Source organism: Mastigoproctus giganteus, unplaced genomic scaffold (assembly GCF_048544385.1).
Source record: "Mastigoproctus giganteus isolate SK-2022 unplaced genomic scaffold, ASM4854438v1 scaffold_15, whole genome shotgun sequence".
Lineage (NCBI taxonomy): Eukaryota > Metazoa > Arthropoda > Arachnida > Uropygi > Thelyphonidae > Mastigoproctus > Mastigoproctus giganteus.
This window is the reverse complement of record NW_028328292.1, coordinates 7,724,383-7,750,281: the sequence shown is the minus strand read 5'-3', so window position 1 is coordinate 7,750,281 and position 25,899 is coordinate 7,724,383. Positions and strand designations below refer to the sequence as shown.

At 36.2% G+C, this 25,899-nt stretch overlaps 1 protein-coding gene across 1 annotated transcript in view; it reads right to left on the bottom strand.

Annotated features, from left to right (window-relative positions):
- Positions 1 to 328: 328 nt before the first annotated feature.
- Positions 329 to 25,899, bottom strand: part of LOC150074936 (HEAT repeat-containing protein 6) — a 314,697-nt gene continuing 289,126 nt past the window's right edge. Inside the window, exons 20-21 of the mRNA XM_090389386.1 lie at positions 16,914 to 17,070; positions 329 to 434 (exon numbers count right to left, since the gene is read on the bottom strand). Coding sequence (XP_090245512.1) covers positions 16,959 to 17,070 — 112 coding nt within the window. The 3' untranslated portion in view covers positions 329 to 434; positions 16,914 to 16,958. The remainder of the gene's footprint in view (positions 435 to 16,913; positions 17,071 to 25,899) is intronic.

Genomic DNA, 25,899 nt, shown 5'->3' with positions numbered 1-25,899 from the left:
ATTCTCATAATAATAATAAAATTATGAAATCATTATAATAAAATAATGAAAATAATAATAAAACCACATATTTTGTTTTATATGATGCAAAGTTTGATTTACTTTTATTGTTTATGAATTTAATAAAAATTTTAACTGTATTTGTAATACAACGATAGTTTATAAAATGCCTAACTTGAAGGCAAGCTGAAATGTGTTTTATGAATGTTTATTACTACATGTTTAAGAATATCTTCATTTGAATTGGATTTGTTAATTTTTAACAAAATGAAAACTTACTAGCAGTACGTTGCCCGATTCTATTAATTTTACATTCTTCATCATGTTGCCCAAAGCATAGCAAGCATTCCATCTGACCTTCATCACAGTTGCTGTCAATGCAGATAAAAGAGAGGTAACACTTTGTTGGATAAAGGTCTTTATCAGTTCTCCAACTGAAAAAGAAAGAATATCATTATTATGTCATACCATCCAAAGAAGTGTAAATTGAAACAATTCCTGAATAATTTCAACTTTTAAGTTGTAAAATGTCTTAAAATTACACACACACACACACACACACACACACACACACACACACACACACACACACACACACACACACACACACACACACACACACACAGTAGCACTAAATATGACAGCATTACAGAAATGGAATATCTATTAATCAACATCAATTACAGCAAGGAATTCTGCATACTCGAGGTATGCAGAATTCCTATTTAGAAGTGAACCCTCCCCCCAATGAACTATATTATACAAGTTTACACTGTCAGATTTCTTTAACTCTTATGCCCAAGGCATAAGAGTTAAATGCCCAAGGCATTAGGAACAAAATTTCATAAGTTTAGAGAGATTTTCATTTCCATAATGTAAATTTGCCTGATAGAATTGCAAACTGAATATATCTATCAAAAATAAGACTGAAACCTGAAACACAAAGCAATGTATCTGACGTTGTTAAAAAGAAATGTCTGAGCTATGTAAATGTATATTCTAGAGATTTTTATGCACAGTTTCCCACCTCAGTATATATACAGTAAACCCTCACTAATCCAGAGTAATTTGGGGGAGAGGTCATCCAGATTATGAGAGAATCCGGATTAATGAAGCAAAAGATAGCCTTAAAAGACAAAAAAAAAAAAAAGAAAAAAAGAAAAAAGCTTAGAACAGAAATAAATAGAAATTTAATGATATAGGTAGTGCTGATGAAAATAAATAAAACAAAATCACTGTAGAGCCTTTATTTAAAAACTATAAAAAGACAATAGTTTTTATGTTGTTAATTGCCTTTTGTTTTTTTATACATTTATCAGGTGGCACTGGCATTGCACACCAATGCAACTTGATCATTGCTGTGAATACCACTTAAATACAGCTTCTTCCAGCAACTTCTTTTGGCTTTTTTTAAATGTCTCTCTATTCAATACACTGCTTTTATCAATCCCACATCGAATTTTAAAGGAAATGTCTTTATAGATTCTTTTCGTTTTTTAATATCTGACACACCCTGTTGGCCAATACTGAATTCTTCAGCATTTTTTTTTTTTTCCCCAGGAACACCATTTTCAAATTAATGATAGTTAAAGTAAAGTGTTTTCTTTTTATTTCACTTTGTAATTCTTTAGAACCCATAATTATATAAAATATGTTAACTTATGTACATATATATGTATAAAGAAGTATGCAAATGAAGCGATATAAGCAATAGCATCCGTCCGACTCAGGGTCAACAGTGATATTGAACAACACATTCCATCTCTCTCTCTCTCTCTCTGCACAGTCAATCAGTGTGCAGTGAGAGTTACTCATGTGCCTTCCTAAATCCCGTGTGTCTTTCAAAGCACTCAACTGTGAACAGAATTTTCATATTTTGATCTGAATTATCTGACATCCAGATTAACTGTCACCGGATTAGCGAGGGTTTACTGTATATTTTTTTTGAATGAATATGCAAATGATTTCATGAAACATTAATGAATAATAAAGCTAGACCTATAATGCATTATCATATTTTGCTCTTCAAATCTGGAGACAAAATGGCTTCAACATAAAGAATATATAAGTTATACTGGTCTGGAGGTCTCAATTTAGAAAGGATGTAGGGCTGCTGAAATGAGTACAGAGAAGGACAAGATTGGTGAGCCGACTGGGCTAGCCGGGTGGATAAAATGACCTTTGAACCCATGACCTTTGGCCTGGCAGCCCAAAGGTCATGGGTTCAAATCCCACCTCGGGCTTGGATCAGAGTAGAAAATGCAAAAACCTTGGGAGGTGCAATATGGCCACAGAAGCCGATGCGCCAACAACTAACAAAAAAAAAAAAAAAAAAAAAAGATTGGTGAGGAGGAACAAAGGGATACTCTTATCAAAAAAGGCTAAGCATTTGGTAACTAGGTACCTGTGAGGTGATCTGATTGAGGTGTATAAGGCTTTGAATGGTTTGAACAAGTTCAATGCTGATGGGATTCTTCCTCTTTGCTCAGACTATGCACTTGAGGGGGCATAAATTCAAATCGAGGAAAGGCAGGTGCAGAATAGATGTGTATTAGAAATTTGCCTTCAGACAGCTGGTGATTGAGTGTTGGAACAAATTTCCTTGTGGAAGTTGATAGCTTAAATAAATTCAAGGAATAAATGGACAAACTGTTGGAGTAAACAGATGGGTGAAATGGGAAGGTTTTTTTTTCTTTTTTTTGCTGATGCTATATAAGTTTGCTTTCTTGCATAATATGTATAAAAATGCTTTCATTTTTAGCCCTTTCGCTTGCCCATAAGAAGTATTCTATGCTTCAAAACGCCCTATACAGTAAAACCCCGCTATTCGCGGGGTTACGTTCCTGAGAAATGCCGCGAATACTGAGTTATGGCTCCCATAGTAATAAAGGGGTTTTGTTCCAAAGTATGAAATATATAAGAAAAACTAGTCTAAAATTTTGTCTATGCATGTATTATATGTACCTTCATAATATGACTATGTACATAGACAGTACGTAGTGAAATGCAAGCATAAGGAATCGAAATGAAAATAAGAAACAATTTAATATTAAATGTAATATTAGAAATTTCAAGCAAATCTTTCAATCCAGCGCCTTTGCTATAGCTAAAAACTTATCCCGCCAGTTCTATCACCAGTTTCGCTAAAGTGTTGATAAAGGTGTTTTGCCTTTTCACGAAAGATGAGTGACCTTAAGGGAATTTTATTTTGAGTTCGGTCTTCTATTCACAGATTTAAAGCTTTTTCCATTTTTTCTAATTTAACATCACGAGTTACAGAGCAAATTTTTGAAGCAATTAGAGCGTTTTCACGGACACTACGGCGGGTTTTTTCTTCTGATTTCTTGATTGATCGTACCGTTGACTTATTGATTTTACAATGTTTTGCCACTGACGAGACACTTTCACCATTAGAAATTTTGTCTAATAACTCAATTTTACTCTCTAATGTCATCACCTTCTTTGATCTTTTCACAATTCCCTTGTTATTCGTAGCCATATTTTTGTACGGGTTAGAAAACAATTTGTCCACAATAAAGTCACTTTCTTCCGTTAACACACTCGAAAAGTATGTTTATACTAACACACTGCAAAACGGTAGATTTTTCACTTTTGTAAGCATATCAATTTATAAATTGATAAATTTATTCAATTTATAAGCATATAAATTAAAAGAAACGACGAAACCTTCCATGACAAGCACATAGCACATACTGAACAAGGATTAGCGAGAAACATTCACACTCACGATTTTGTCACTTCCCACCCACCGAGCACTGTTTTGATCGGGAAAGATGATTTTAGCCAAGCCCATGTTTTATTTAATGCCGGAAAATGTTCACGGCGATTTAAAATTCACATTTTTTTAGGTTTCATTTTATATTAAATCAGCGACCGCGAATACAGATACCGCGAATAGCGGGGGTTTACTGTACAATCCCATGGTAATTTCGGGGAACAAACCCCACATACTAACTTAATAGCGATTTTGCAATTATACCACCGCGATTATCTATCTTTTTTTTTTTTTTTTTTTTCTATAGGACCCAGCCGCTGAAATCCCAGGAAATTAGGCAGCGGGACCTGCCAGAGTATAATAAATTTCAAGGTACACCTGGCCAGCTTCCTCGTTGGCATAGTACGGACAACGTCGGGTCTCATCAGGGGCTCGACGGCCAATAGGCCAGAAGAACAATGGGCACAACATACTACACAACACATGATCCACACACTTTTAAATCTCTGGTCTTGACAGAGTACTGTCTCTCGATACAGCGAACACTCGCGGAGATGGGAGAAATTCCTGGTGCCGTTTGACCCTTAACATACTTTGTACTTTGTACTTTTGTCACGGCCTTTATATTTAGGATTTTGTCACTCCCTTGGAGATAGCTGCGTTTCACTTTCGTTTTCGCACGTGCAATCAATATCGCCCCAGGGGATGAGGTCGTTGAAATGCTATACCACCGTTAAGGTGCCAGTCAATTAGTGACGTCAGGTCGTTCTCCTAATAGTAACGGGCAAGCATCGAACACATAATAACCCTAAGAACGGCGAAGGGAGAATGAGACTTTTGTCAGAGAAAGATGAGTAACCAGAACAAGAAACATGATTTCTTATGCAATCAGAACCCTATAAAGACATTGATGGTCGTTTCGAAATTCCGTGCGTAGAAGTGAATCAATTTATGTCTGACAACCGGGATAGAAAAACAAAAGAAACTGCCCTATACAAATATGGGATTTCCTTTCTCCACATAACATATCATTTTTTAGCAGTGTCCAGTTGCAATAAATGACAGGTCCTAAGGTTTATTCTCTGCCCCAAGTAATTAACCCGTGAAATCAGAACAGGTCATGGGAAACTCAGATAAGGGGATGCAGAAGTATATTTTTGAAGAGGGGATAGCAGGCAGGGGGATTTTTGGTGAGATTTGATAGGAAAGAGAGAGATTAGAGAGAGACGAGGGAGATTTGTTAGATTTCAGAGTGAGAGAGCAGATCCCAGAAACTTAGAGAGTTCTTGATGAGATTCAAGAGGTTTTCTGTGTTTGAAGAGATTTTCTAGAGCCAAGTGTAGTCAGCAGAGCCTTGAAGAGCATCAGATAAAGAAAGCCAAGGAAGATAGCAGTTATTGTCGATTAAACAGATATCCCCAAAGTCGTACTTATGGAGCGAAGAGGCGAATCCAGAAGTGTTGAAGAAGAACAGAAATTTGTAGGTAAGTTGACTAGCATTTTCTAGAATAAACCAAACCCGACTACTCAAAGTTAATCCTACTTTCCCCCCCCCTTTAATTTTATCCTTATTCACGGACCTCTCTTCTCATGGACACATTCTGACAATTGTTTTATCAACTCTTAGTAATTAGGATTTAACAGATAATGTGACTTATCAACCTAGTTGTCAAAATACTAATTATAACTGTTAAGTTGACATATTTCCCTATTCTAGCATTAGAACAGTTGTATGTTATGACAGGCACCAATCATTTTGGATACTTGTGAGAACAATGTGGGAAGAGTCCACATGAAGAACACTGTTAATTTGTTACACCAATATCAGCAATATTTTAACCTGCTATCTTGTTTGTACCCAAGCAGTCTTATACAAGTGCTACCCAAATCATGACCAATTCTTTAATGATTAATTGTACAATTTAGTATGTTTAATAAACCTTGTTTTGTTATTGATTTTGCCTTGTGACAATTCTCTGCTACACATAACTCACTGAACAAATTGTTGAAGAAAAACCATAGTTATGCGGTGCTTTGAAGACCAATCACATAGAAAGGAGACCAAAGTGTCCTTTGTTAACAGGAGAGATTGCTTCTACAGGGATGGGATACACTTAAATAGAAAGGGTGCAAGAATATTTGCTGATGCTATCAAGACAGTGTTAGGTGGGTCGGAAAACTGCTAACTTGGGGGGATACAAAGACGAATAGATTAACAGTAGCCACTGGCAGAGGTGAAAGAGATTCTTGCACTGCTTCTATTGGAATGAGCAGAAGCCCGAAAAACAAGATTCAGGATATTTCAGAGACTGCTGGGAGTCATTGCGGTACAAGTAAACACATGGGTTGTGTTAGGGTAGCTAAGACTAGAAATAGGTGCATGTATACTTGCGTGTACACCAATGCTAGGAGTTTAGTAAATAAATTTGATGAATTTGAGATATTGCTCAAAACATCAAAGGCAGATATTGTTGGGATATCAGAGACGTGGTGTCACACAGATATAAGGAATGCAGAACTGGAATTTGGGGAGTACAACGTCTACAGAAAGGATAGACTGGATAGGAAGGGAGGAGGGGTTATGCTATTAGTTAAGAAATACATAAAATCCAAGGAAGTGAAGCCAGTGGACATCGCAGGACAGTGCAGTGTCGAGTCAGTATGGTGTGACATAAGCATTGGGAGATCAAAATTGAGAGTAGGAGTGTGCTATAGGCCTAATGACTCTGATGAGTATAATAAGAAACTGTACAAGGAAATAGAGTGGGCCAGTAAATCAGAGAGTCTTATAATCGGAGATTTTAATTTCCCAGATATTGACTGGAATTTGTGGGCTGGTCACTCACACACTAGCAAGGCTTTTGTGGATTTATTGGATGATTGTTTTCTACATCAGCATGTTCGGGAGGCAACTAGAGGGAGGAATACTCTTGATTTGATTATCAGCAGTGACTCTTCATGCATTAAGAATCTGCAGATAAACGAACCACTAGGTGGCAGTGATCACAGTGTGCTGAAGTGGGATTTACTCAAAGAGGTAACTAACATTAGGGGTAAAGGGAAGGGTTATTGCTTTCGTAAAGGCGACTACGATGGACTGAGACAGTATTTAAATTCTATACAGTGGGACCAACTGATGATGTTACCAACAGCAAATGCAAAATGGGAAGCATTCAAAGAACTTATCTTGGAAGCTACTAGGCTTTACATACCAACTAAGAAATATTGTTCAAGGTTTAGGCCTAAATGGATGTCAGATGAACTGATGAGGCATATGGCAGAGAAGAAACATGCATGGGATACATACAAATTAACACATGACACAGAAGCGTATGATAGATACAAGTTGATCTTTAACCAAGTTACAAAGGGGGTTAGGCAGGCGAAGGCAGAGTACGAGAAATCTTTGGCAAGGGATGCAAAGAAAAACAGCAAAGAGTTCTTTACTTATGTAAACTCTAGAAGGAAGGGGATGAATCAGATTGGTCCACTTGATATCGATGGGTCAACTGTTGATGATCCTGCTCAGGTAGCTAACAAACTAAATGAATATTTTGCATCAACATTCACACACGAGGAGTTATTTAGCGAGGGGAAAGCCAGGGGTGTATTCAACTCTAGCAGTAAGCTAGAGAATCTTGTAATAACTGAGAGTAAAGTGGAGGAGAAACTGTTGAAGAAAAACACAAGAAAGGCACCTGGGGTGGATGGGATCTATCCAGTTATATTAAAGGAGGCAGCAGAGGAAGTAAGTAAACCCTTAGCCATAATTATGAGAGCTTCCTTGGACTCAGGGGAGGTACCCGCAGACTGGAGATGTGCAAATGTGACCCAAATTCACAAAGGAGGATCAAAGGCTGACACAAGCAATTATAGACCTGTGAGTTTAACTTCTGTTCCAGGAAAATTAATGGAGGCACTAGTTAAAGAGGCACTGCAGGATCATTTAGACAAGACTTCAGTTATAGCTCGGACACAGCATGGTTTTGTTAAGGGGAAGTCTTGCCTGACCAATTTGATTTGATACTATGATGCGGTCACAAAGGAACTGGATGCAGGGAATAACTTTGATATTATATACTTGGATCTTAGAAAGGCTTTTGATACTGTTGCACATGGAAGACTGCTGCACAAATTGGAGCAGTGTGACATTGGAGGCAAATTGCTGCTGTGGATAAAGGGATGGCTGAGGGGGAGAAGACAGAGACTGGTAATCAATGGACACTGCTCATTGTGGACTAATGTTATTAGTGGAGTCCCTCAGGGCTCAGTGTTGGGTCCATTATTGTTTTCTGTATTCATAAATGATATTGATGATGGTATATCAAGCTTAATGTCGAAGTTTGCAGACGATACAAAGGTAGGCAGGGTTGTCAAGGACACTACTGACACTATGCTGCTGCTGCAACAGGATCTGGAAAGGTTGAGCAGATGGGCTGAGAGGTGGCAAATGAAGTTTAACATTGACAAATGTAAAGTACTACACATGGGAAACAGCAACCCCAGAGCAACGTATCAACTCTGTGGTACTACACTGACAGTGGTAGAGAATGAAAGGGACCTGGGGGTGGTTGTGCAGGCAGATATGAAGTTCTCTGAGCAGTGCAGACGGGCTGCAAGAGTAGCTCATGGTGTATTGTCAATGATATATAGGAATTTTTCTAGCAGGGATAAGGAGGTGATTATTGCCTTGTATAAGGCAATGGTCAGGCCACACCTAGAGTACTGTATACAGGTCTGGAGGCCTCATTTCAAGAAGGATGTAGAGCTGCTGGAATGAGTACAGAGAAGGGCAACAAGATTAGTGAATGGAACAAAGGGGTGCTCTTACGAAGAAAGGCTTAAGTTTTGCAAATTACAGTGTCTGGAGACTAGGCACCAGCGAGGCGATCTGATAGAGGTGTATAAAGCATTGAATGGTTTGAGCATGCTCAATGCTGATGGGATTCTTCCTCTCGCTCAGAATAATCACCTGAGAGGGCATAAATTCAAATTGAGGAAAGACAGATATAGGATAGATGTGTGGAAATTTGCCTTTAGCCAGCGGGTGGTTGGTAGGTGGAACAGACTTCCCTCCCTTGTTGTGGAAGTTGATAGCCTAAATAAGTTTAAGGCTCGGCTGGACAGGTATTTCGAACGAACAGAGGGGTGAAGTGGAAGTGGTTATTTTTTATTTATTTATTTTACTTTAATTTTTTTGGCTGATGCTGCATAAGCTTGGTTTCTTGCATCAAATGCCTCTACTAATGCTAATGCTAATGCTAAGTGTTGCCACAACCCAATCTTCGATGCTGCAAGCTTGTCCTAATATCAATCGCTAAACAATAATATGAAACCCAGGTTTTCTGGATGCAAATATTAGTGTCTGATCTTTCCGGAAGCTGAGTGGTTCACAGAGAATGTTGACTGACAAGCACACACTATAACGGAAACACCTGCGGAACATATGCCACTACTAATACTAAAGATGCTACTGCTAATACTGAAAATTTACATACACCACTTTGTATTTTCAGGGATGAAATAAATAACAATAAAATAAATAAAATATAAATAGATTATAAAACTTAAATAAAACATGTTTCTCTTATGTTTTTTTGCTCCCTGTTATGGTTTTTTTTTTTTTTTTTTTTTTTTTTTTTACCAGCAGAAAAAACTTTTCCTCCACAACAAATTGCCCAGGTATACATTACTTTCAAATAAATTATATCCATTTTGCAATGTTATTTGTTCTGATAAGTTAATCTGCCATTTATATAAAATGGTAAGGCAATGGAGCAGATTAACCTTTTGAGTTGTAATGTCACCTTCTTTAAAAGGCTAATCTGTCAATCGCACTACCCAGTAATTTCAAACAAATGAGTTTGAAAGCAGTGCAATACTAGAGCAATTTTTTATGAAGGCAAAGTTTCTTTTCAGTTCAAGCCTGTATTTTTCTACTGTACTTACACCATTCTTGTTCACATTAAAGCAGTCATCATAGTGGTAAAGGGCTATGTCAACACTGACTATTCAAGAGAGATCATTATGTAATGTGTACAATATTGATCTGGAAAGAGAGTAATCTCAAGTATGTAATTTGCTTTACAATTCTTGTGAGTCACCTTTCTGGGTACATTCTAAAAACTGGGGATATTCCACTAACTCTACACTAAAGTGGCTGTAATTTAAGGCAAACAATGGTAATCATAGGATATTGTCCCTCTCCTTCCCCTGTAGATGTTCCATACCAAAGTTCATTTATATTAGTAAAATAATTTATTTGTGACCAACCTATCATGAGTATGTGGGTATGTATCTGGGCTTTGCCTGGACTTCACTTCTCATCCACCAAAATCACTGGGCATCAGTTTAGATAAAAGAAAATTGTAAGCAATTACCATAACTAAATATATTTATGTCCAAAGTATGAGGTCTTCAAAAAAATCCAAACTGCTTTGATATAAATAATAATTATATAAGTAACAACAATAAGCAAACTTATGGAGTGAATGACTCAATCCCCCTTTGATATAAAGTGTAAAGTGTTTTTGGGTCAGACAACACCAGGGGTTCCCCCCATCTCGTAGTATACATCCGCATAGTATACATTGTCGTGTGATACAGTATACTGTAAAGGCTAGAGATTTAAAAGTGTATGGATCGTGTATATGTGTAATGTTTTGTACTATTGTTCATCTGGCCTTTTAGCCATTGGGCCCCTAATGGGACCCATTGTTGCCCACACTTGGCCTCGTGGAGGCAGACCAGGTACACCCAGTATAGTTATTTATTCTGGCAGGCCCTGCCACCCAATTTCCAGAGATTTCACCCCCCCCCTTTGATATAGTGTTCGTCCAAGGAAAATTATTGCACTTAGTACAATAATTTTCCACTCCTGGAAGCATTTCTAGAAAGCAGGTTTCAAAGTTGCCAAAAGCTGATGTATTTTATTCCTCTTTATTGTTTGTTCATCATCAAATTTATTTTCTCACTGTAGGAAACAAAAGAAAGTCATATGGAGTCATAACTGGTGAAGACAGGGGTTTCCAATTTAACCAATTCCATGTCATCATCTTACACAGAATTGCTCATGATGAAGGTTACAAGTCTTTGAGGTTCCAATTTTCTGGACTTTCTCTTTGAATCACATCCTGAGGGCATCTCAGAAATTTAATATACAACTCATCAATTGTTTGTTCCTCTGGAGCATATTCATGGTGGACATCACTCTCATAGTCAAAAAATGTTGTTAAATGACCATTTTTCTGCACAGTTTTGTCAGAGTTCCTGTCCTCTTTGAAACTATAATGCCGTGCTGTCTGCTGCTTATGTATGTCCAATTGTAGAGTCCTCATATGCTATTTTTTATTATTATTATTATTATTAGCCATATGGTGCAAGTAAGCCAAAAAAAATTCTTGAGTTGCCCTGAGAGAGAGAGAGAGAGAGAGATGTTGTTTGTTTGTTATTTGGATTTTAGGAGCATTAGCAACTAAGGCCATATTGCTCCGTGATATGCGGTGGTCATTCCCTGACCTTTCCGCATCCTCCGTATTTGGTGGTGACGGGTTCAAACCCCGGTCTAATCAAGAAGCGTGTGCTATGCACTGCTGCTCCTTCCCACCTGGCTACGGAGGCGCCGAGAGAGAGAGAGAGAGAGAGAGAGAGAGAGAGAGAGAGAGAGAGAGAGAGAGAGAGAGAGAGAGAGGAATCACCATGAAAGAGAAGAATGATGATATCCAGCTAAGGACTCTGGGTGTGCCAAGCCCATACTCATCAGATGTGAGTCCCTGGGGTAAAATTTAAGATCAAATATTTCAACTGCAATTTTCAAAAGAAAAATTTAGCACACCTGTTGTTCAGTAAATTATGACTTTTTTTTAAATATGGTGAGATGTAAAAACATGTCTTCATTATCAGCTGACAATAACAGACTGCTATAAGCAACAGCTTACTACAAAAAAGTACAGAAAAGACTAATGTCTTTTCTTTACTTTTCATTACACTATGTTGTCATGTACTCTGTTGTATCAACCTTGAATAATAAGAATAATCTCAATAATTTTTGAATAGATCTCATATATTTTACAGCATAATCTTTAACAAAAAAAAAAAAGAAAAAAAGAAATAAAGAAATCTGCACTTTTATTTATTCACTCTGTTATTGTCGTTTACCATTCTCATTTTATAAATAAAATACAAGTGCTGAAGGAGATTCTGAAAGTATGTGAAAATATGACATCTATGTATGGGAAATCCCAATACATAAAGTAACATATTAATAGAAGAAAATGGTGAATAGCAATAACAATATGTTTAACTACAAAAATGGAAGTAAAGAGATAGGGTATGTAATTGGATTTTCAAATGCAAAGCAGCTTTAGAAGAATGTAATGTAAATGTGTGTAATTAAAGATGGACTTAGCTGTCTTTTTCTTTCCCACTGATTGGAGTCACTGATTTATGTACACATTGTCCTATTTTAATTTAAAATTCATACTTATGATATATGGGTCAACAGATAATTCAGTGCATAATCATTGTGTCACCCCTAGTTCTTCTAAATGCACAAGGCTTTCACAGCATATAGTTCCTTCTATCATGCCTGAACAGAATTGAAAACACAAACATTCTGACCTACTAGTGACCTTTTGACGCGAATAACATCTATGCTGGGGGTACCCTATGGCACTCAGGCTGTCATGAAAAGTGAAATGTCTAATAGACAATAATATAAACAATTTATACTTATTCTGTCAAGTATATAATGCCCCGGTGCCTCTGTAGCCAGGTGGGCAGGAGCAGCAGTGCGTAGCACACACTTCTTGATTAGACCGGGGTTCGAGCCCGTGACCACCAAATATGGAGGATGCGGAAAGGTCAGGCAATGACCACTGCATATCCCCGGAGCAATATGGCCTTAGTTGCTAATGCTCCTAAAAACCAAATAACAACAACAACAATATAATGCCATTGACAAATATGCAAGAAAAAATTAGAAATTTTGATATTTAATATCATTTTTTTTGAAAAAACTAAAAATTCACATTTTGGTCATTTACCGTTGCGCCTTGGTTACTTTCATTCTCAATAACTTCTAAACTATGATAGATAGATATAAACAGTAAGTGACAAAATTGTTCAGTAGGAAACATCTATGAATTAGTTTTAACATCTATTAATCTATGAATTAGTTTTAACATCTAAGAACAGTTTTGATGTAGCTCTTATGGTTCCCGAGTAATAGCAATGTAAAGTTGAAAGAGTTGAAAAATTCGAGCATTTTCAAGTTTGTTTTCGCAATATCTTGAAAATTATAAATGTTAGACAAAAACAGTAAGCAACAAAATTGTTGCCCTTTGAGAGCTCTATAAGGATATATACCTAGATTTCGAATCAGGTTTTTAGTTTTCGAGAGTTGAACAACTTGTTAAAGTAACTACTTTGTTCAGTTACTTCACATTTGTCGAGCAGTGTGGTTGTGTTTCATTTAGTTTAGTTGTGACGCGATGCCGAAAGTTACATCAACTAAACTTGTTCAAAGATTTCGACAAAATCACAAATTTAATGTTGAAAAGCAAGCACCAAAGTCGGCGGCTGAATGCAAGAGAGAGAGTCATCTAGATTCACATTTCTGTCCAATTTCCCTTTCTTTCTTTCACAATATAACTTCAAACACTGGGCTGTAGATTTTGGCACGCACTGTACTTGTTGTGTGCAGTGATGCAACAAGTACAACTCATGCGTCCAAGAAAACTCAATTGTACGCAACAAGTTGCATACAACTGAGCAACAAAATTGTTGCCCTTGAGAGCTCCACAAGGATATATAACTAGATTTCAAATCGGGTTTTTAGTTTTCGAGAGTTGAACAACTTGTTAAAGTAACTACTTTGTTACTTTGTCATTGAACAAGTACCAAATGCTGTTCATTTGTTTAATTGTAACAATGATGTTGTTCGATATAACGCTCAAGTGTTGGAAGGAAACACCACCATCAATTGTACAGCTGACGATCACTTCACCAGTTACAAGAGTCATGAACAGTTGACTAGTATGCAAACAAAACTCCATCAAATGAGCTTAGCAGAGACTGGAGGTTTGCCATACATATTGCATCTATCCACTGGAAAACCTTACACGATCATGAAGATGGTTTGGTCAATGGAGCGATTGGAACTTTACAGCACATTGAGATGGAAGAAACAGAAATCAAAAAATTGGGGTTACATTTCGAAAGCAAGAATGTTGGAACTAAGAGTCGTCTCAAGTCTCGCCTGCACATATTGTCGCATCATGGCGTATTAAAATCTGGCTGGACTCTGATTACGAGACATTCCACCAAAGTATCTTTCAAAAGCAAAATGCTTAAATGCAAAAGAATCCAATTTCCTTTGGTTGAACTTGTGCCATGGCGGTTCATAAATCTCAGGGTGGAACTTTCAAAGAAATCATATTCGATTATGATAAGCGTCTCGAACAGCAACTGGTATACATTGCATCATCGAGAATTATTAGCATCGATGGCCTGTACATCAGAAATCAGAAAGATGACCTTACATTCTACCATGCTCGCGATTGTAATGCACCTAAGATGCAAGATCTTCGAACTGAATTGAAACGTTTGAATAACCATTGTTTGGAAACACTCTCTACAACTGCATTACAATTTTGGGATCAAGTTGCTTTGTCGAGTTTCAGAATGATATTGTTGAATGCACAGAGTTTGAAAACTTCATAGCGAAGACATTGCAACCAATCCAATTCTCATGGAATCGAATATGTTGGCATTAAATGAAACATGGCTTGAAAATGATGAAAATGTTTATGTTCGAGGATACAAATGTATCACACAATTCAAAAGACCTTCTATGCGATCTGGTGGTGTTGCGATATACAATAAAGTCGAATTGACAATATGCATGCCACATATTCTCATTACCGTGGATGCAGACTTGCTATGGCAAATGACTGATACAGATAATTGCGGCGACATTTGTGCAGCTGAAGTTGAAATAAATGAACGGAAGACTTTGCTTGTAACATTCTACATCTCACCTAATTCAACATTGGAGCAGATTAAAGTTTTCTTAATATCCAATCTAGCGATTTATATGCCAAAGTTTGGAGACATACCTAAAGTTGTAAGGAAATTCAACTTTCAAAAGATCCCAATAATTTTAGTGTGTGATTTCAACACCACTGACATTAAGAAACCTGAAAATGCTCCATTCCTTGACTTCATGGAATCAACATTCGATCTTAAACTTGCATCAGATCTTACAAAATCTACTATGCATGGTCAATCATGTATCGACTTGGTCTTCAATTGCAATGTTAATAGTTTGAATTGTTTCAACTACGTAGCCTACTTTAGTTACCACGAACCTTTATTGTTGATTGTAAATGAAAATATCGAATAAAATAAAACTGATTTTATTAAGCTTAAATTGTATTTTTTCATTTCACATGATGTTATTCACGGATCCACCTTCCGCTCCATGGAGCCAACGTCAATTTTTTTCAGCATGGTCCTATATTTATCCCACAAATTATCAGTTCATGTGTATTTAAGATCATCAGTTCTCATGTGAATAACAATACTCTCTTTACCTCCCTCAAAATCTGATGATCTGTTGGTGACGTCACTAATTGTTGCTCCTAGCAGATACTCTGGTTTTGGTCTGCCTTTATTTATTACAAAAAATATTACCTATTCTCTGATAAGGGAATCTACCAATTTAATCAAATCCTTTTGAACTGGAACAGTACATACTTGATTATTTTGTTCTGGGATCTGAATCAAGGGTACATCAGGAAGTTCATCAGCTACTCAAGTGCCTAGTGAGTTCTCAGTTTTATTTATTTTAAAGAGCAACACCCATTTTTTTAGTGACTTAGGTAATTGGAAATTTTTTTTTGGTAACAAGACTTTTTTTTTTTTTTTTTTCTCCAATGTTATACCAATATTATGCCAAAATTAAGAATAAAATTTGTAGGATTTTAAGTTGCGGTAGTATGGTGAAATGAGCTCCCCTTCACTGAAATCTTCAATCATATAAAAAAACAAATTTTCAGAATCTTCTCTTCATTCCTATTTACTTATTACAATGGTGAAGGGTAAGGGACCAACAGAAAGTGCAAGTGCTGGCAGTGCTAGGAATCAAAACAAAATTGATTTAGAAATGAAGATGATCAATTAAGAAGTACAAAGCAGGACAAAGTTTGTCATTTGTATTTCACAGAATTAGGTCTTGTTGCTTCAACAGTGAATGCTATTTTAAGAGACAGTGCGTGTATAAAAGAACATGTTAAAGGATCAAAACATTTAAGATCAATAGTGATCACAAAACAGCATTCAGGTGCTATATCAAAGATGGAAAAGCTATTAATAATATGGATGGAAAATCAGATTCAGAAGCAAGTGCCTCTGAGTCCAATGGCCATTCAAGCAAAAGCAAGACGTATTTATGAAGATATTAAGGATAGTATGGCAAATCCCAAGCCAAGTTCGTGGCAAGTAACGGGTGGTTTAATAGGTTCAAGCATTGCGCTGGTTTTCAAAACATTAAAGCATGGGGTGAAGTTGCCAGTGCCGATTCCGCAGCTGCAGAGAAATTTTGCGATGTGTTGGAAAAAACCCCTTCTAAATCTCCACAACCCTCAACTTCTGCAGCAGCGTGCTTATCAGCTGGAGAGTTAATTCTGGCAACGATGCTCGAAAGGTAAAACTTGCTGACATGCCTGTCTCCTCTCTCTTTTTGTAATTTTATACACTTCTGTAATTTTTCCTGTGCATGAGATAAAAAAAATTGACATTTCTTTTTGCTTCGATTAAATTCAGTGCACATAGTTGCGAGTGCTGCATAAGCGTTTTTGGGAAATTCTGACAAGTAAAGTTCTGCGGAACGCAACCCTTACATAAGTTGGGGAGTGGTTGCATATCTAAAATTCTCCATATTCTATATTCTCTAGTATTGTAGGCTGATGTAATGTTTAATCATTTATTCAATGACATTAATCAGTTCTGTTATGTTTAAATTTACTTTATATATTATCATTCTTCATTTGTATGCCTTTTCTCTATTTCTTGTACCATTGGTTCAACATTTGTTTCAATTATATATATATTATTTATTTCATATGTTTAAACTCAAAAACTTGACATTATTCAAATTTAATAGTGAAAATTCTACCCAGGGATGTCTCAGGTAAGAAATATAGCAAATTTCCTAATGCTCTCATGGCATTGGCTTTTGTTCTATCACAATCCTGTGAAGCCTTGACAGAAGCCATTCCGAGCGAATATAAAACGTTTGAGGAACTTTATCAACAAAGTCAGGAAGCTCTGTTCTAATGAATAACAAAACATATTGATTATTATTAGACTACACAAGAAAGAATACATAAAAATTCTGCTAACCCCTGACAAGTACATATTATAGTAAAAAATTTCCCAGAATTGCATATTAAATACACTAAATCTAGATACAGACACTCTTAAAAATACTCTCCTTGAGCAGTAATGAATGTTTGCCACCACTGGTACATTGTTGGTAGCAGTTCTGACTGAATAGGGTGGAGAACATCTTGAGATACATCAATAACCTTTTGATTGTTACAGAAATCATGGCTTTATAAATCTTGTTTCATTTTCAAGAAAAGAAACAACAATTGCAACTTAACACAATAATACTGTGTTAAGCAAGCTCAGAAATGAACATTGTGCAAGTGTGTTTTTGCAACAACTGCTCACCATTCAGGATGATTCTGTTGAACTAAATTGCCTCTCACAGCTGGCACATTGAGGAATCAATTCATAACGTACAATATCGATAAACATGGTCAATATAAGAAAAAAACTTTCCTTTTCAATCTATTTGACAAAATTTTTCTGATTGCAGTAATGCAGAGATTTCCAAGTTTGCAGTGATTCATGCCTTGGGAGTTGTAGAGAAAACATCAAGTCTTATTACCAGAAATGATGGATTCTAGGAGAAATTAATTATTATCGTTCAATATCAATAATATATCAATTGGAGAAATTAATTATCAAATGCTGCTATGAATCACTGCAAACTGCCATATGCTCAATGAAATAACTGTTGATATCTAAGGCTCCACATGCTGAGCAATGTGATGCATGTTCAAATCATCATTTTAAATTCTATGACAATTTCCATGTGAGATGTTTAAAGCTGCTGCAAGTTTATCACATTTACATAGCAGTTCTGATGAACAACTTGTCTGGTCATTCCAATTTTTTAACTTGTACACAAGCATTTAAATGTCTTCCAGCACGGTCGCTGTCTACTAAACTTTCTTTTTCCTTTTTGAATGTATGATGACATTCAAACACGGTAGTGTGAGATGGACAATCCTCTTCATAACCTTGGTTGTTGTTGGAGTGGGATTTATTGGCGCAAGGGTTGTTATGGCCAAACTGCACCTTTCATAACCCTGGTGCATCATTTCTAATGTTTCAGAAGCAGATTTTTCTGTATTCTTAAATTTTGACATAAACATGATGTTTCAAATTTGACATTTTCCTCTCTCAGAAACTGCAATAAAATAAACCCACTTCAAATGCATACAGCAAAAATAAATATACAGAAAGTTAACAAACAGCTACATACATATAGAAAAATTTGCAGTTTCAATCTAACAAAAGCAAATTTTTCTGCATTTATTGATTATAGTGTTTTGCAGCCAGTCTGGGAACTTCTCGATGGTACTACATAATGTGGCAATTGGAAAATGAGAGTGATGTTATGAGATGAGTGCTGGTGCTGCCATCTACTAGAAGTAAACATAATATGAAAGAGTGATCGTTTCTCAAGCACCACAGCCATGATCAGGGGATTTTTGCTGCCACTTCTGAATGAAATGCGAGCTGAACTGCACATCTCTCCTGTGTCTGTATTGTGGAGGTACAACACAGACACAGGAGAGATGTGTTGTGGAGGGACAATGGAACAAGCAAACATCAAGTTTTGTGTTCAACTGGGCAAAAGTGCCACAGAAACATTTCAAATGATGAGGCAAGTGTATGGAGCATATTGTCTGTCTTGTGCAAGTGTGTTCAAGTGGCAGAAACATTTTGCCCATGGAAGAGAATCACTGGAAGATGGTGAACAGCTGGCCCCAGAAAAAAGAGTTTGAATACCAGAGTTCATTAAAAAGGTGCAGGAGATCATTACCAATGACTGATGTGCAACGCTCGGAATTATTTCAGAAAATCTGTGCATTAATAAGGGAACCATTCAACAAATAATAACCCAGGATTTGAGGCCTGCTGTTTGTTTGTTATTTGGAGCATTAGCAACTAAGGCCATATCGCTCCGGGATATGCGGTGGTCATTCCCTGACCTTTCCGCATCCTCCATATTTGGTGGTGACGCGCTCGAACCCTGGTCTAATCAAGAAGTGTGTGCTATGCACTGCTGCTCCTTCCCACCTGGCTATGGAGGCGTCTACCCAGGATTTGAAGAAAATGAAGGTCTCTGTATGGTTTGTTCCACATTTGTTAACAGATGACCAACAAGTGCAAGTTGAACACTGCACAGAACTCACTGAGGCAGCTGTAAGCAAACCCAACTTCCTGAATTCGATCATTATGGGTGACAAGATGTGGTGTTTTCAGTACAACCCCACAACGAAGTGACAAAGTGAGAAGTGGAAGTCGTCAAACTCTCCCAAAGCCAAAAAAGTTCAAGAAAGGTCAAAAATCAAAACCATGCTCCTCACTTTCTACGATAGCAAGGGAATTGTGCACAAAGAGTTCATGCTCAATGGCCAAAGTGTTACTGCTGCCTACTAACCAGACATTTTGAAACGTTTGTTGCAGAGAATCTGCAATGTGTGGCCTTAGTATGGAGAAGATGGCAGCTTGTTCCTCTTGTGCAACAATGCACCAAGCGACAAGGCTCTCAAATATTCAGGAGTTTTTGGCTAGCCAAAAAAGTCTGTATCCACCATATTTTCCAGACTTAGTCCCATGCAATTTCTTTTTTTCCTGAAGCTCAAGGCACTACTGAAAGGTTGTTATTTTGATGATGATGATACCATTCAAGAGCTGTGACGAGAACATTGAACAGTGTACCAGTCACGGCCTTCCACCAGGACACTTTGAAGTCTTTACTTTGTGATCGCTGCATGTAGTGTGTGGATGCAGGAGGAGGTTACTTCGAATAAACAAGGGTTAGTTCACTCATACATGGGATCATTATTTTTTTCTAGCATCAGTCTTGTTTTCCAGTTTCCGCACTGTGCATGTATATTTTTTAACATTCTACGTAATTAAATTATATTCACTGCCTTTATCCATATATGTGTAAAAAGGCACTAGAAGTGATGTTGCACAATACATGTTTGAGTTCAAAATGCACCTAAGTGCTGTGCTGCAATACATAGGAGCAGTTATTCTTAAATGATCAGCAAATGAGTGCTGTAAATGTAAAGGCACATAAAATTAACAGCTACTCAGTACTGGCATGCTGATTGGATGCTTTTCAGTAATGCTTGGCTTTTGTTTATAGGCTTGGCACACAGTTTTATTTGTTCTTTGCTTGTGTTGATGTATTAGTATTAGCAATGACCACATAGTGCAAGGAAGCCTATGGCTTATGCTGCACCAGCCAAGAAAAAATAAATAAATAAATTTTAAAAAAAATTACAATAATAAGAAAAAAAATTTAAAAAATAATAATAATTAATAGGAGAAAAGGAAACAGACAGCTTATGTGTTCCCTCCTCCCGTAGGTAATTATCCAGGTGACCTTTGAATTTCCTCAAACTGTCCAGTACTGAGTAGCTGTTAATTTTATGTGCCTTTACATTTACAGCACTCAATTTGTTGATCATTTAACAATAACTGCTCCTATGTATTGCAGCACAGCACTTAAGTGCATTTTGAACTCAAACATGTATTGTGCAACATCACTCCTAGTGCCGTTTTACACATATATGCATAAAGGCAGTGAATATAATTTAATAGCCAGATGTAGAATGTTAAAAAATATACATGCACAGTGTGGAAACTGAAAACAAGCTGATGCTAGAAAAAAATAATGATCCCATGCATGAGTGGAACTAACCTTTGTTTATTCGAAGTAACCTCCTCCTGCATCCACACACTGCATGTAGTGATCACAAAGTAAAGACTTCAAAGTGTCCTGGTGGAAGGCCGTGACTGGTACACTGTTCAATAACTTGCTCGCTAAAATAAAACTTCCTGCAATCCAGCCTAAACATCTCCCCCATAAGTTTATGTTAGTTTATGTATATGAATAAATTAATAAAATTTTAAGATTTGTTCTGCTTTACAGCTCAGCACAAAAGTAAGTGTTCATTTTTAGCAATGAATTCCAGACTTAATTTTCAACCATTATGTATGAATTTTAAGACTGCTGGGGATGTCAGAATTTTGATTTTTTTCAATATTCTGTAAATTATGGCACATTGAATGAGTTCTCTCACATTTAGGTGGCAGCAAATGTGTTAATGGTCATACAATTTAAAATGTCTAATTTGCTCCAACATCTGGCTATTATTTTCAAGAATAGCTGGACAATTTCAACTTCCTTTATGAACCATCTCTTACATTTTGAAAACATCAATGAATATGTAACACTTATCTTGAAATGTTTGAAGATGCAAATGGCAAACATTAAAAATATTAAATATCAGATTGATAAAGCTCAAAGCTAGACCTTATAAGAGTGTGTACATATTATGGTATTTCTGATATATGAAAAAAAACATGCAACATAAATATTAAAGTGCATACACAATTTCTACACAAGTACTGAATTCACTAATACACAAAGACAAACAGTTTAGAAAGATACTTCTGCAATTCTATGAATGATAAAAAAGTTGTTTTTCATTGTAAAGAGACTTTCAGAGATGTTCCATAAAAAACATAGCTCAAATTATTTATTTTGTTTAGTACGCTTCAGTTATTATTACTAGTAAACTATGTAAGTAATACATTGTCTTAGTTTTCATGATGCTCTTACATTTCAGTACCTATTGGAGTCTTCATTTTCAGATTTTGGTTGGCTGTGGTCTGGTCTAACATATGAGAACTTCGGTACACTCACTGCAATATCAAATTGTACAAAATTGTTGCAAAACATGTACAACACATTAGCATTAGCATTAGTAGAGGCATATGATGCAAGAAAGCAAGCTTATTCAGCATCAGCCGAAAAAAAAAAAAAAAAACCCCACTCCCATTTCACCCCTCCGTTCGTTCGAAATACCTGTCAAGTTGAGCCTTAAATTTGTTTAGGCTATCAACTTCAACAACAAGTGATGGAAGTCGGTTCCACCAACCAACCACCCGCTGGTTGATCATTGTATTTAATCATTGTATTGTCCTCTGTGGGGGCTTAGTCAGCATGATACATTGCCATCTGCCACTTGTTTGGAGAGGTCTGGGTTTGATTTCTGTTGACAAATGGAGGAATTTCTAAAGCCCTCTTCAATTGGGAATGTAGTTAGCTGATCTCAGGTGGAGGGAGTATAGTTTTCCCAGTCATTATTATTAATTATTCTGAGTTTTTCAGCCTGCACAACATACAAACTGGCTAATGAACACACACTTCTACAGAAACTTATACACAACATGGATATGAGCAAAAAGTTCAGATGCCCTTAAAATAATAACTTAATTTTGTTAACTGTTGGACTGGTATACCGACTGCATCAAAACACCTACAATAAAACTAAATTCTTCTGGCCTTAGTCATGCCAAAGCCAGAGGAGCTAAACAGAAATATTTTTATATTTTGAAAAATATATTTTATGCAGATACAAAACTATACAATTCTTACAAAAACTAGCTGCACTCCCCATCTTCAATTGTCAATTAAAATGAAACGAATGACAGGGGTAAATTATAGTAACTACAAACAAAAATTATTAGAATCTCTAACTAGAAAAATAACAATATACAGGCAAAACTAAATGCATTACAGAAAATCTGACACTTTCTGCCATATATTAGATAATTTCAAGAGTGTCATATTTACTTAATATTTAATTAAATACCAGCCTTTATTTTTTATAAGTAGACTGAATCACTTGAAAAAATTGGTTGTTATGCTCTTTTGACTTGCTTTGGATGACCTACTCTCAAATGACCTGCAATTTTACGATTAGTGGCACATATATGAATAGTTCTGATGATAGTTGACTTAGTTCACCTTACTTGAGAAACAAATTCTCTTAGTGAGTAAATTTTTAAAAATTTTTGCAATCCTCTCTGGAAATCTGATAATGGCATAATGATTTTATAACAAAATATAAGTTGGTTAACCAGTAAGAATAACTGTCATGATTAGTGTGACACTTTTTGTAGGCTTTCAAATGATTGTTTCCAATGTTCCAAATGTTCACGTGATAATACAAAAGATACTTTTGAAGATGCCTGTATAGTCATATTTCAACAAGGCAAACAGAAAAGAATTTTAGGACTTGTACCTATTGTCCAGTTTCAACCTCAATCATATGCTTAAGCATGAACTGTCATTCTACCACTTATTCTGACTCTTCCATGTTATTGTTAGAATGGAATTTTGTTTTTCCATTTTCTTGGCTTTTTCTGTGGTTAACATGAAGGAACAACTTGATATACTATATTTTCAGTAGACAATAGGATAATTCCAGTGCCTTGTTTGGTTTCCTCCATATGTGCACTCTTCCATTAGTACTCAAAAGTGTAAATTGAGACTCATCAGACTATACAACTTTCCTCCAGTCTTCCTGCAACCATCCTATGCATTCCTAGTACCAACCCATGGAAGTGACTGAGATCAGTCACTTCCATGAAAGTTTACTCTTGTAGTGCATTCTTTGTAGGGTTCCTCACATGGTTTAGGTAGTGATGTATTGTTATATTTCCACATTAAATACAGAAGATAATTTTTCTGGATTCATCTGACAATGATTATATTTGATAATCCACTCAAAATACTGAGCACTTAACCTTATATTTTTAGTTGGTTGTGCCTGTTCATGGTTGTTTTCTGATTTTTTTTTTATTTGTTAAAGACTGAAATCACACTATATTTGCACCCTTTCCTCTGTTGTAGTACATACTAAGCATGCACTGATAAATCTTCCCTCTCTGGATGTCTATGAGATCCTGTCTATTTGGTGTTGCTAAGTGAACTGATTTAGGCACTAGTTCAGTCACATGGCTTTAAACTGCTTTCATGAATATATCATATATTATCTAACACCAACTTATTTTTGCATAGATTACTGCATATAACCCAAACTTCCATGGTCCTAATAAAGTGACTAGCAGAATATATTTTGAAAACTTGAACTTCAAGTTGATTAGTTCACATCTACAAAATCTTTTTATCAAAAAAGCCTCTCTGTTTTATTTTTCTACAAAAATTGGTGAATAGGATAAAAACAATTTATGTCTGTAGGAATTTGGAAGTTTATATGGTTATGACATTGAACACAGTTTACACAATTCACCAATAGCACATCGGTGCAGAAAACATTACAGACAGTAGGCCCATTGCAAGTTCCAGGCCTTCCTACAAGAACATATCAATGATGCTAGACTAAGAAGCTGTGGGAGGGAAGGGGATTAGGATGTAGATTTTCACATCATTTAATATTCTTATCACACATTAATTACCTTAGATTCAGGAAATTTAAAGAAGTGCAAAGACTTCATTAACTGGAGGGCAGCTTAATCTCGTCCCTCTAGTTAATCCTTTTCAATATTAGATATAAACTTTTAAAGATGTTTAGAAGCATGACATCCAGGATTAAAGCTCATCCCATCAAGAGAATGAAGTAACTGCCCAGCAACAGAATCAATTCAAAGGATCTGCAGTCCAAAGATTCCAACTAGATTTCTTCCTAGACTGCTCTCAGATGGTTGGCCAGGATTTCCACTAAAAAGAAAGCTGAATATAGTTTCACAAGAGTTTCTACATTCCAGTTACAGTCTATCAGATCTTCCAGGTCCAGAAATAGCTCACCAATCTGTGTAAAGATGATTTAGGCAACAGGTTCAACAAACTAGAAGCTTAATTTCTACTACTCAGTCGTATTCAAAACTGAGTGTTGATATGAACTTTACTGTTGACTTTGGCAACAGTGTTGATGTATGCACAGAGTGTATGATCTTTGCAATGGACTTTGGGTTATCATGGGCAACTGTATAAGTAGATGACATGATAAATTTTAGGAAACTAGTTTTATTAGTCACCTTGGAAGAAGAAGAAAAGAAATATGCTTTCATATACAAGGCTGTGTTTCTAGTGAAATTTTAAATTTCAGTTAGTTGTACAGGCTCTAAATTTTTGAAAAATACTTCAGAGAATGCAAAGCAGTGTTTCTGTTTAAAGCTATTATTAACTCTTGATATTTTAAGGAGTCCTTGTGTGCTGTAATGTAATAACTAGATCGTATTTTTCTACAGCCCATAACTTAATTTTAATTTTAAAACCCATAATCCCTGTAAAGTATTAGAATCCTATAACCACTATGTATGTGATAAAACCCTCCACCAGCTAAGCGGATTACTATGAGGTGAGTGCTGAAAATTAAGCTAAGCTATACATACGATCTAGCTATTATTAACTTAATAAGGTTATTATTACCTTTCATTGCCTCTATCACAATTAACATAGGATTACTGCTGTTCATACAGGGTGATGAAAAGCTCTGAAGCATATAATAGTTACAAGGTGGTCTGGTCTATTTAGTACCACAGGAATTTTTAGGCTGGCAAAGGCTGAATATGGGAATCACTGCATGTGGGAAATGCATACAGTGTATGCAATTTCTCAAGAGGACATAACTTATTTTTCAAAATTTTAATTTAATAAGCAATTCTTTCTAATATACATATCACTGATTTCACTTGATCCCAAACTGTGTTCAGGTTCAATGGCACAGTTTCTCCTTGCCACATGTGCTATTTTCCTTCCAGCTTTAATCATTTCATCTTCACCTGCCATCTTTCCATACTTTTTTTTTTTTTTTTTTAAATAAAACCCTCCAAATATGAAAGGTATTAGAACCTAGGGTATTTATTACCATGTGTGGGAAGACAGAAGAATATACTTGTTAATGTTAGACTTGAATTTCTGTAGATTGTAATTTTCAGGAAAGATACATGAAGGGAGGTTGTTCCAGAAAGCT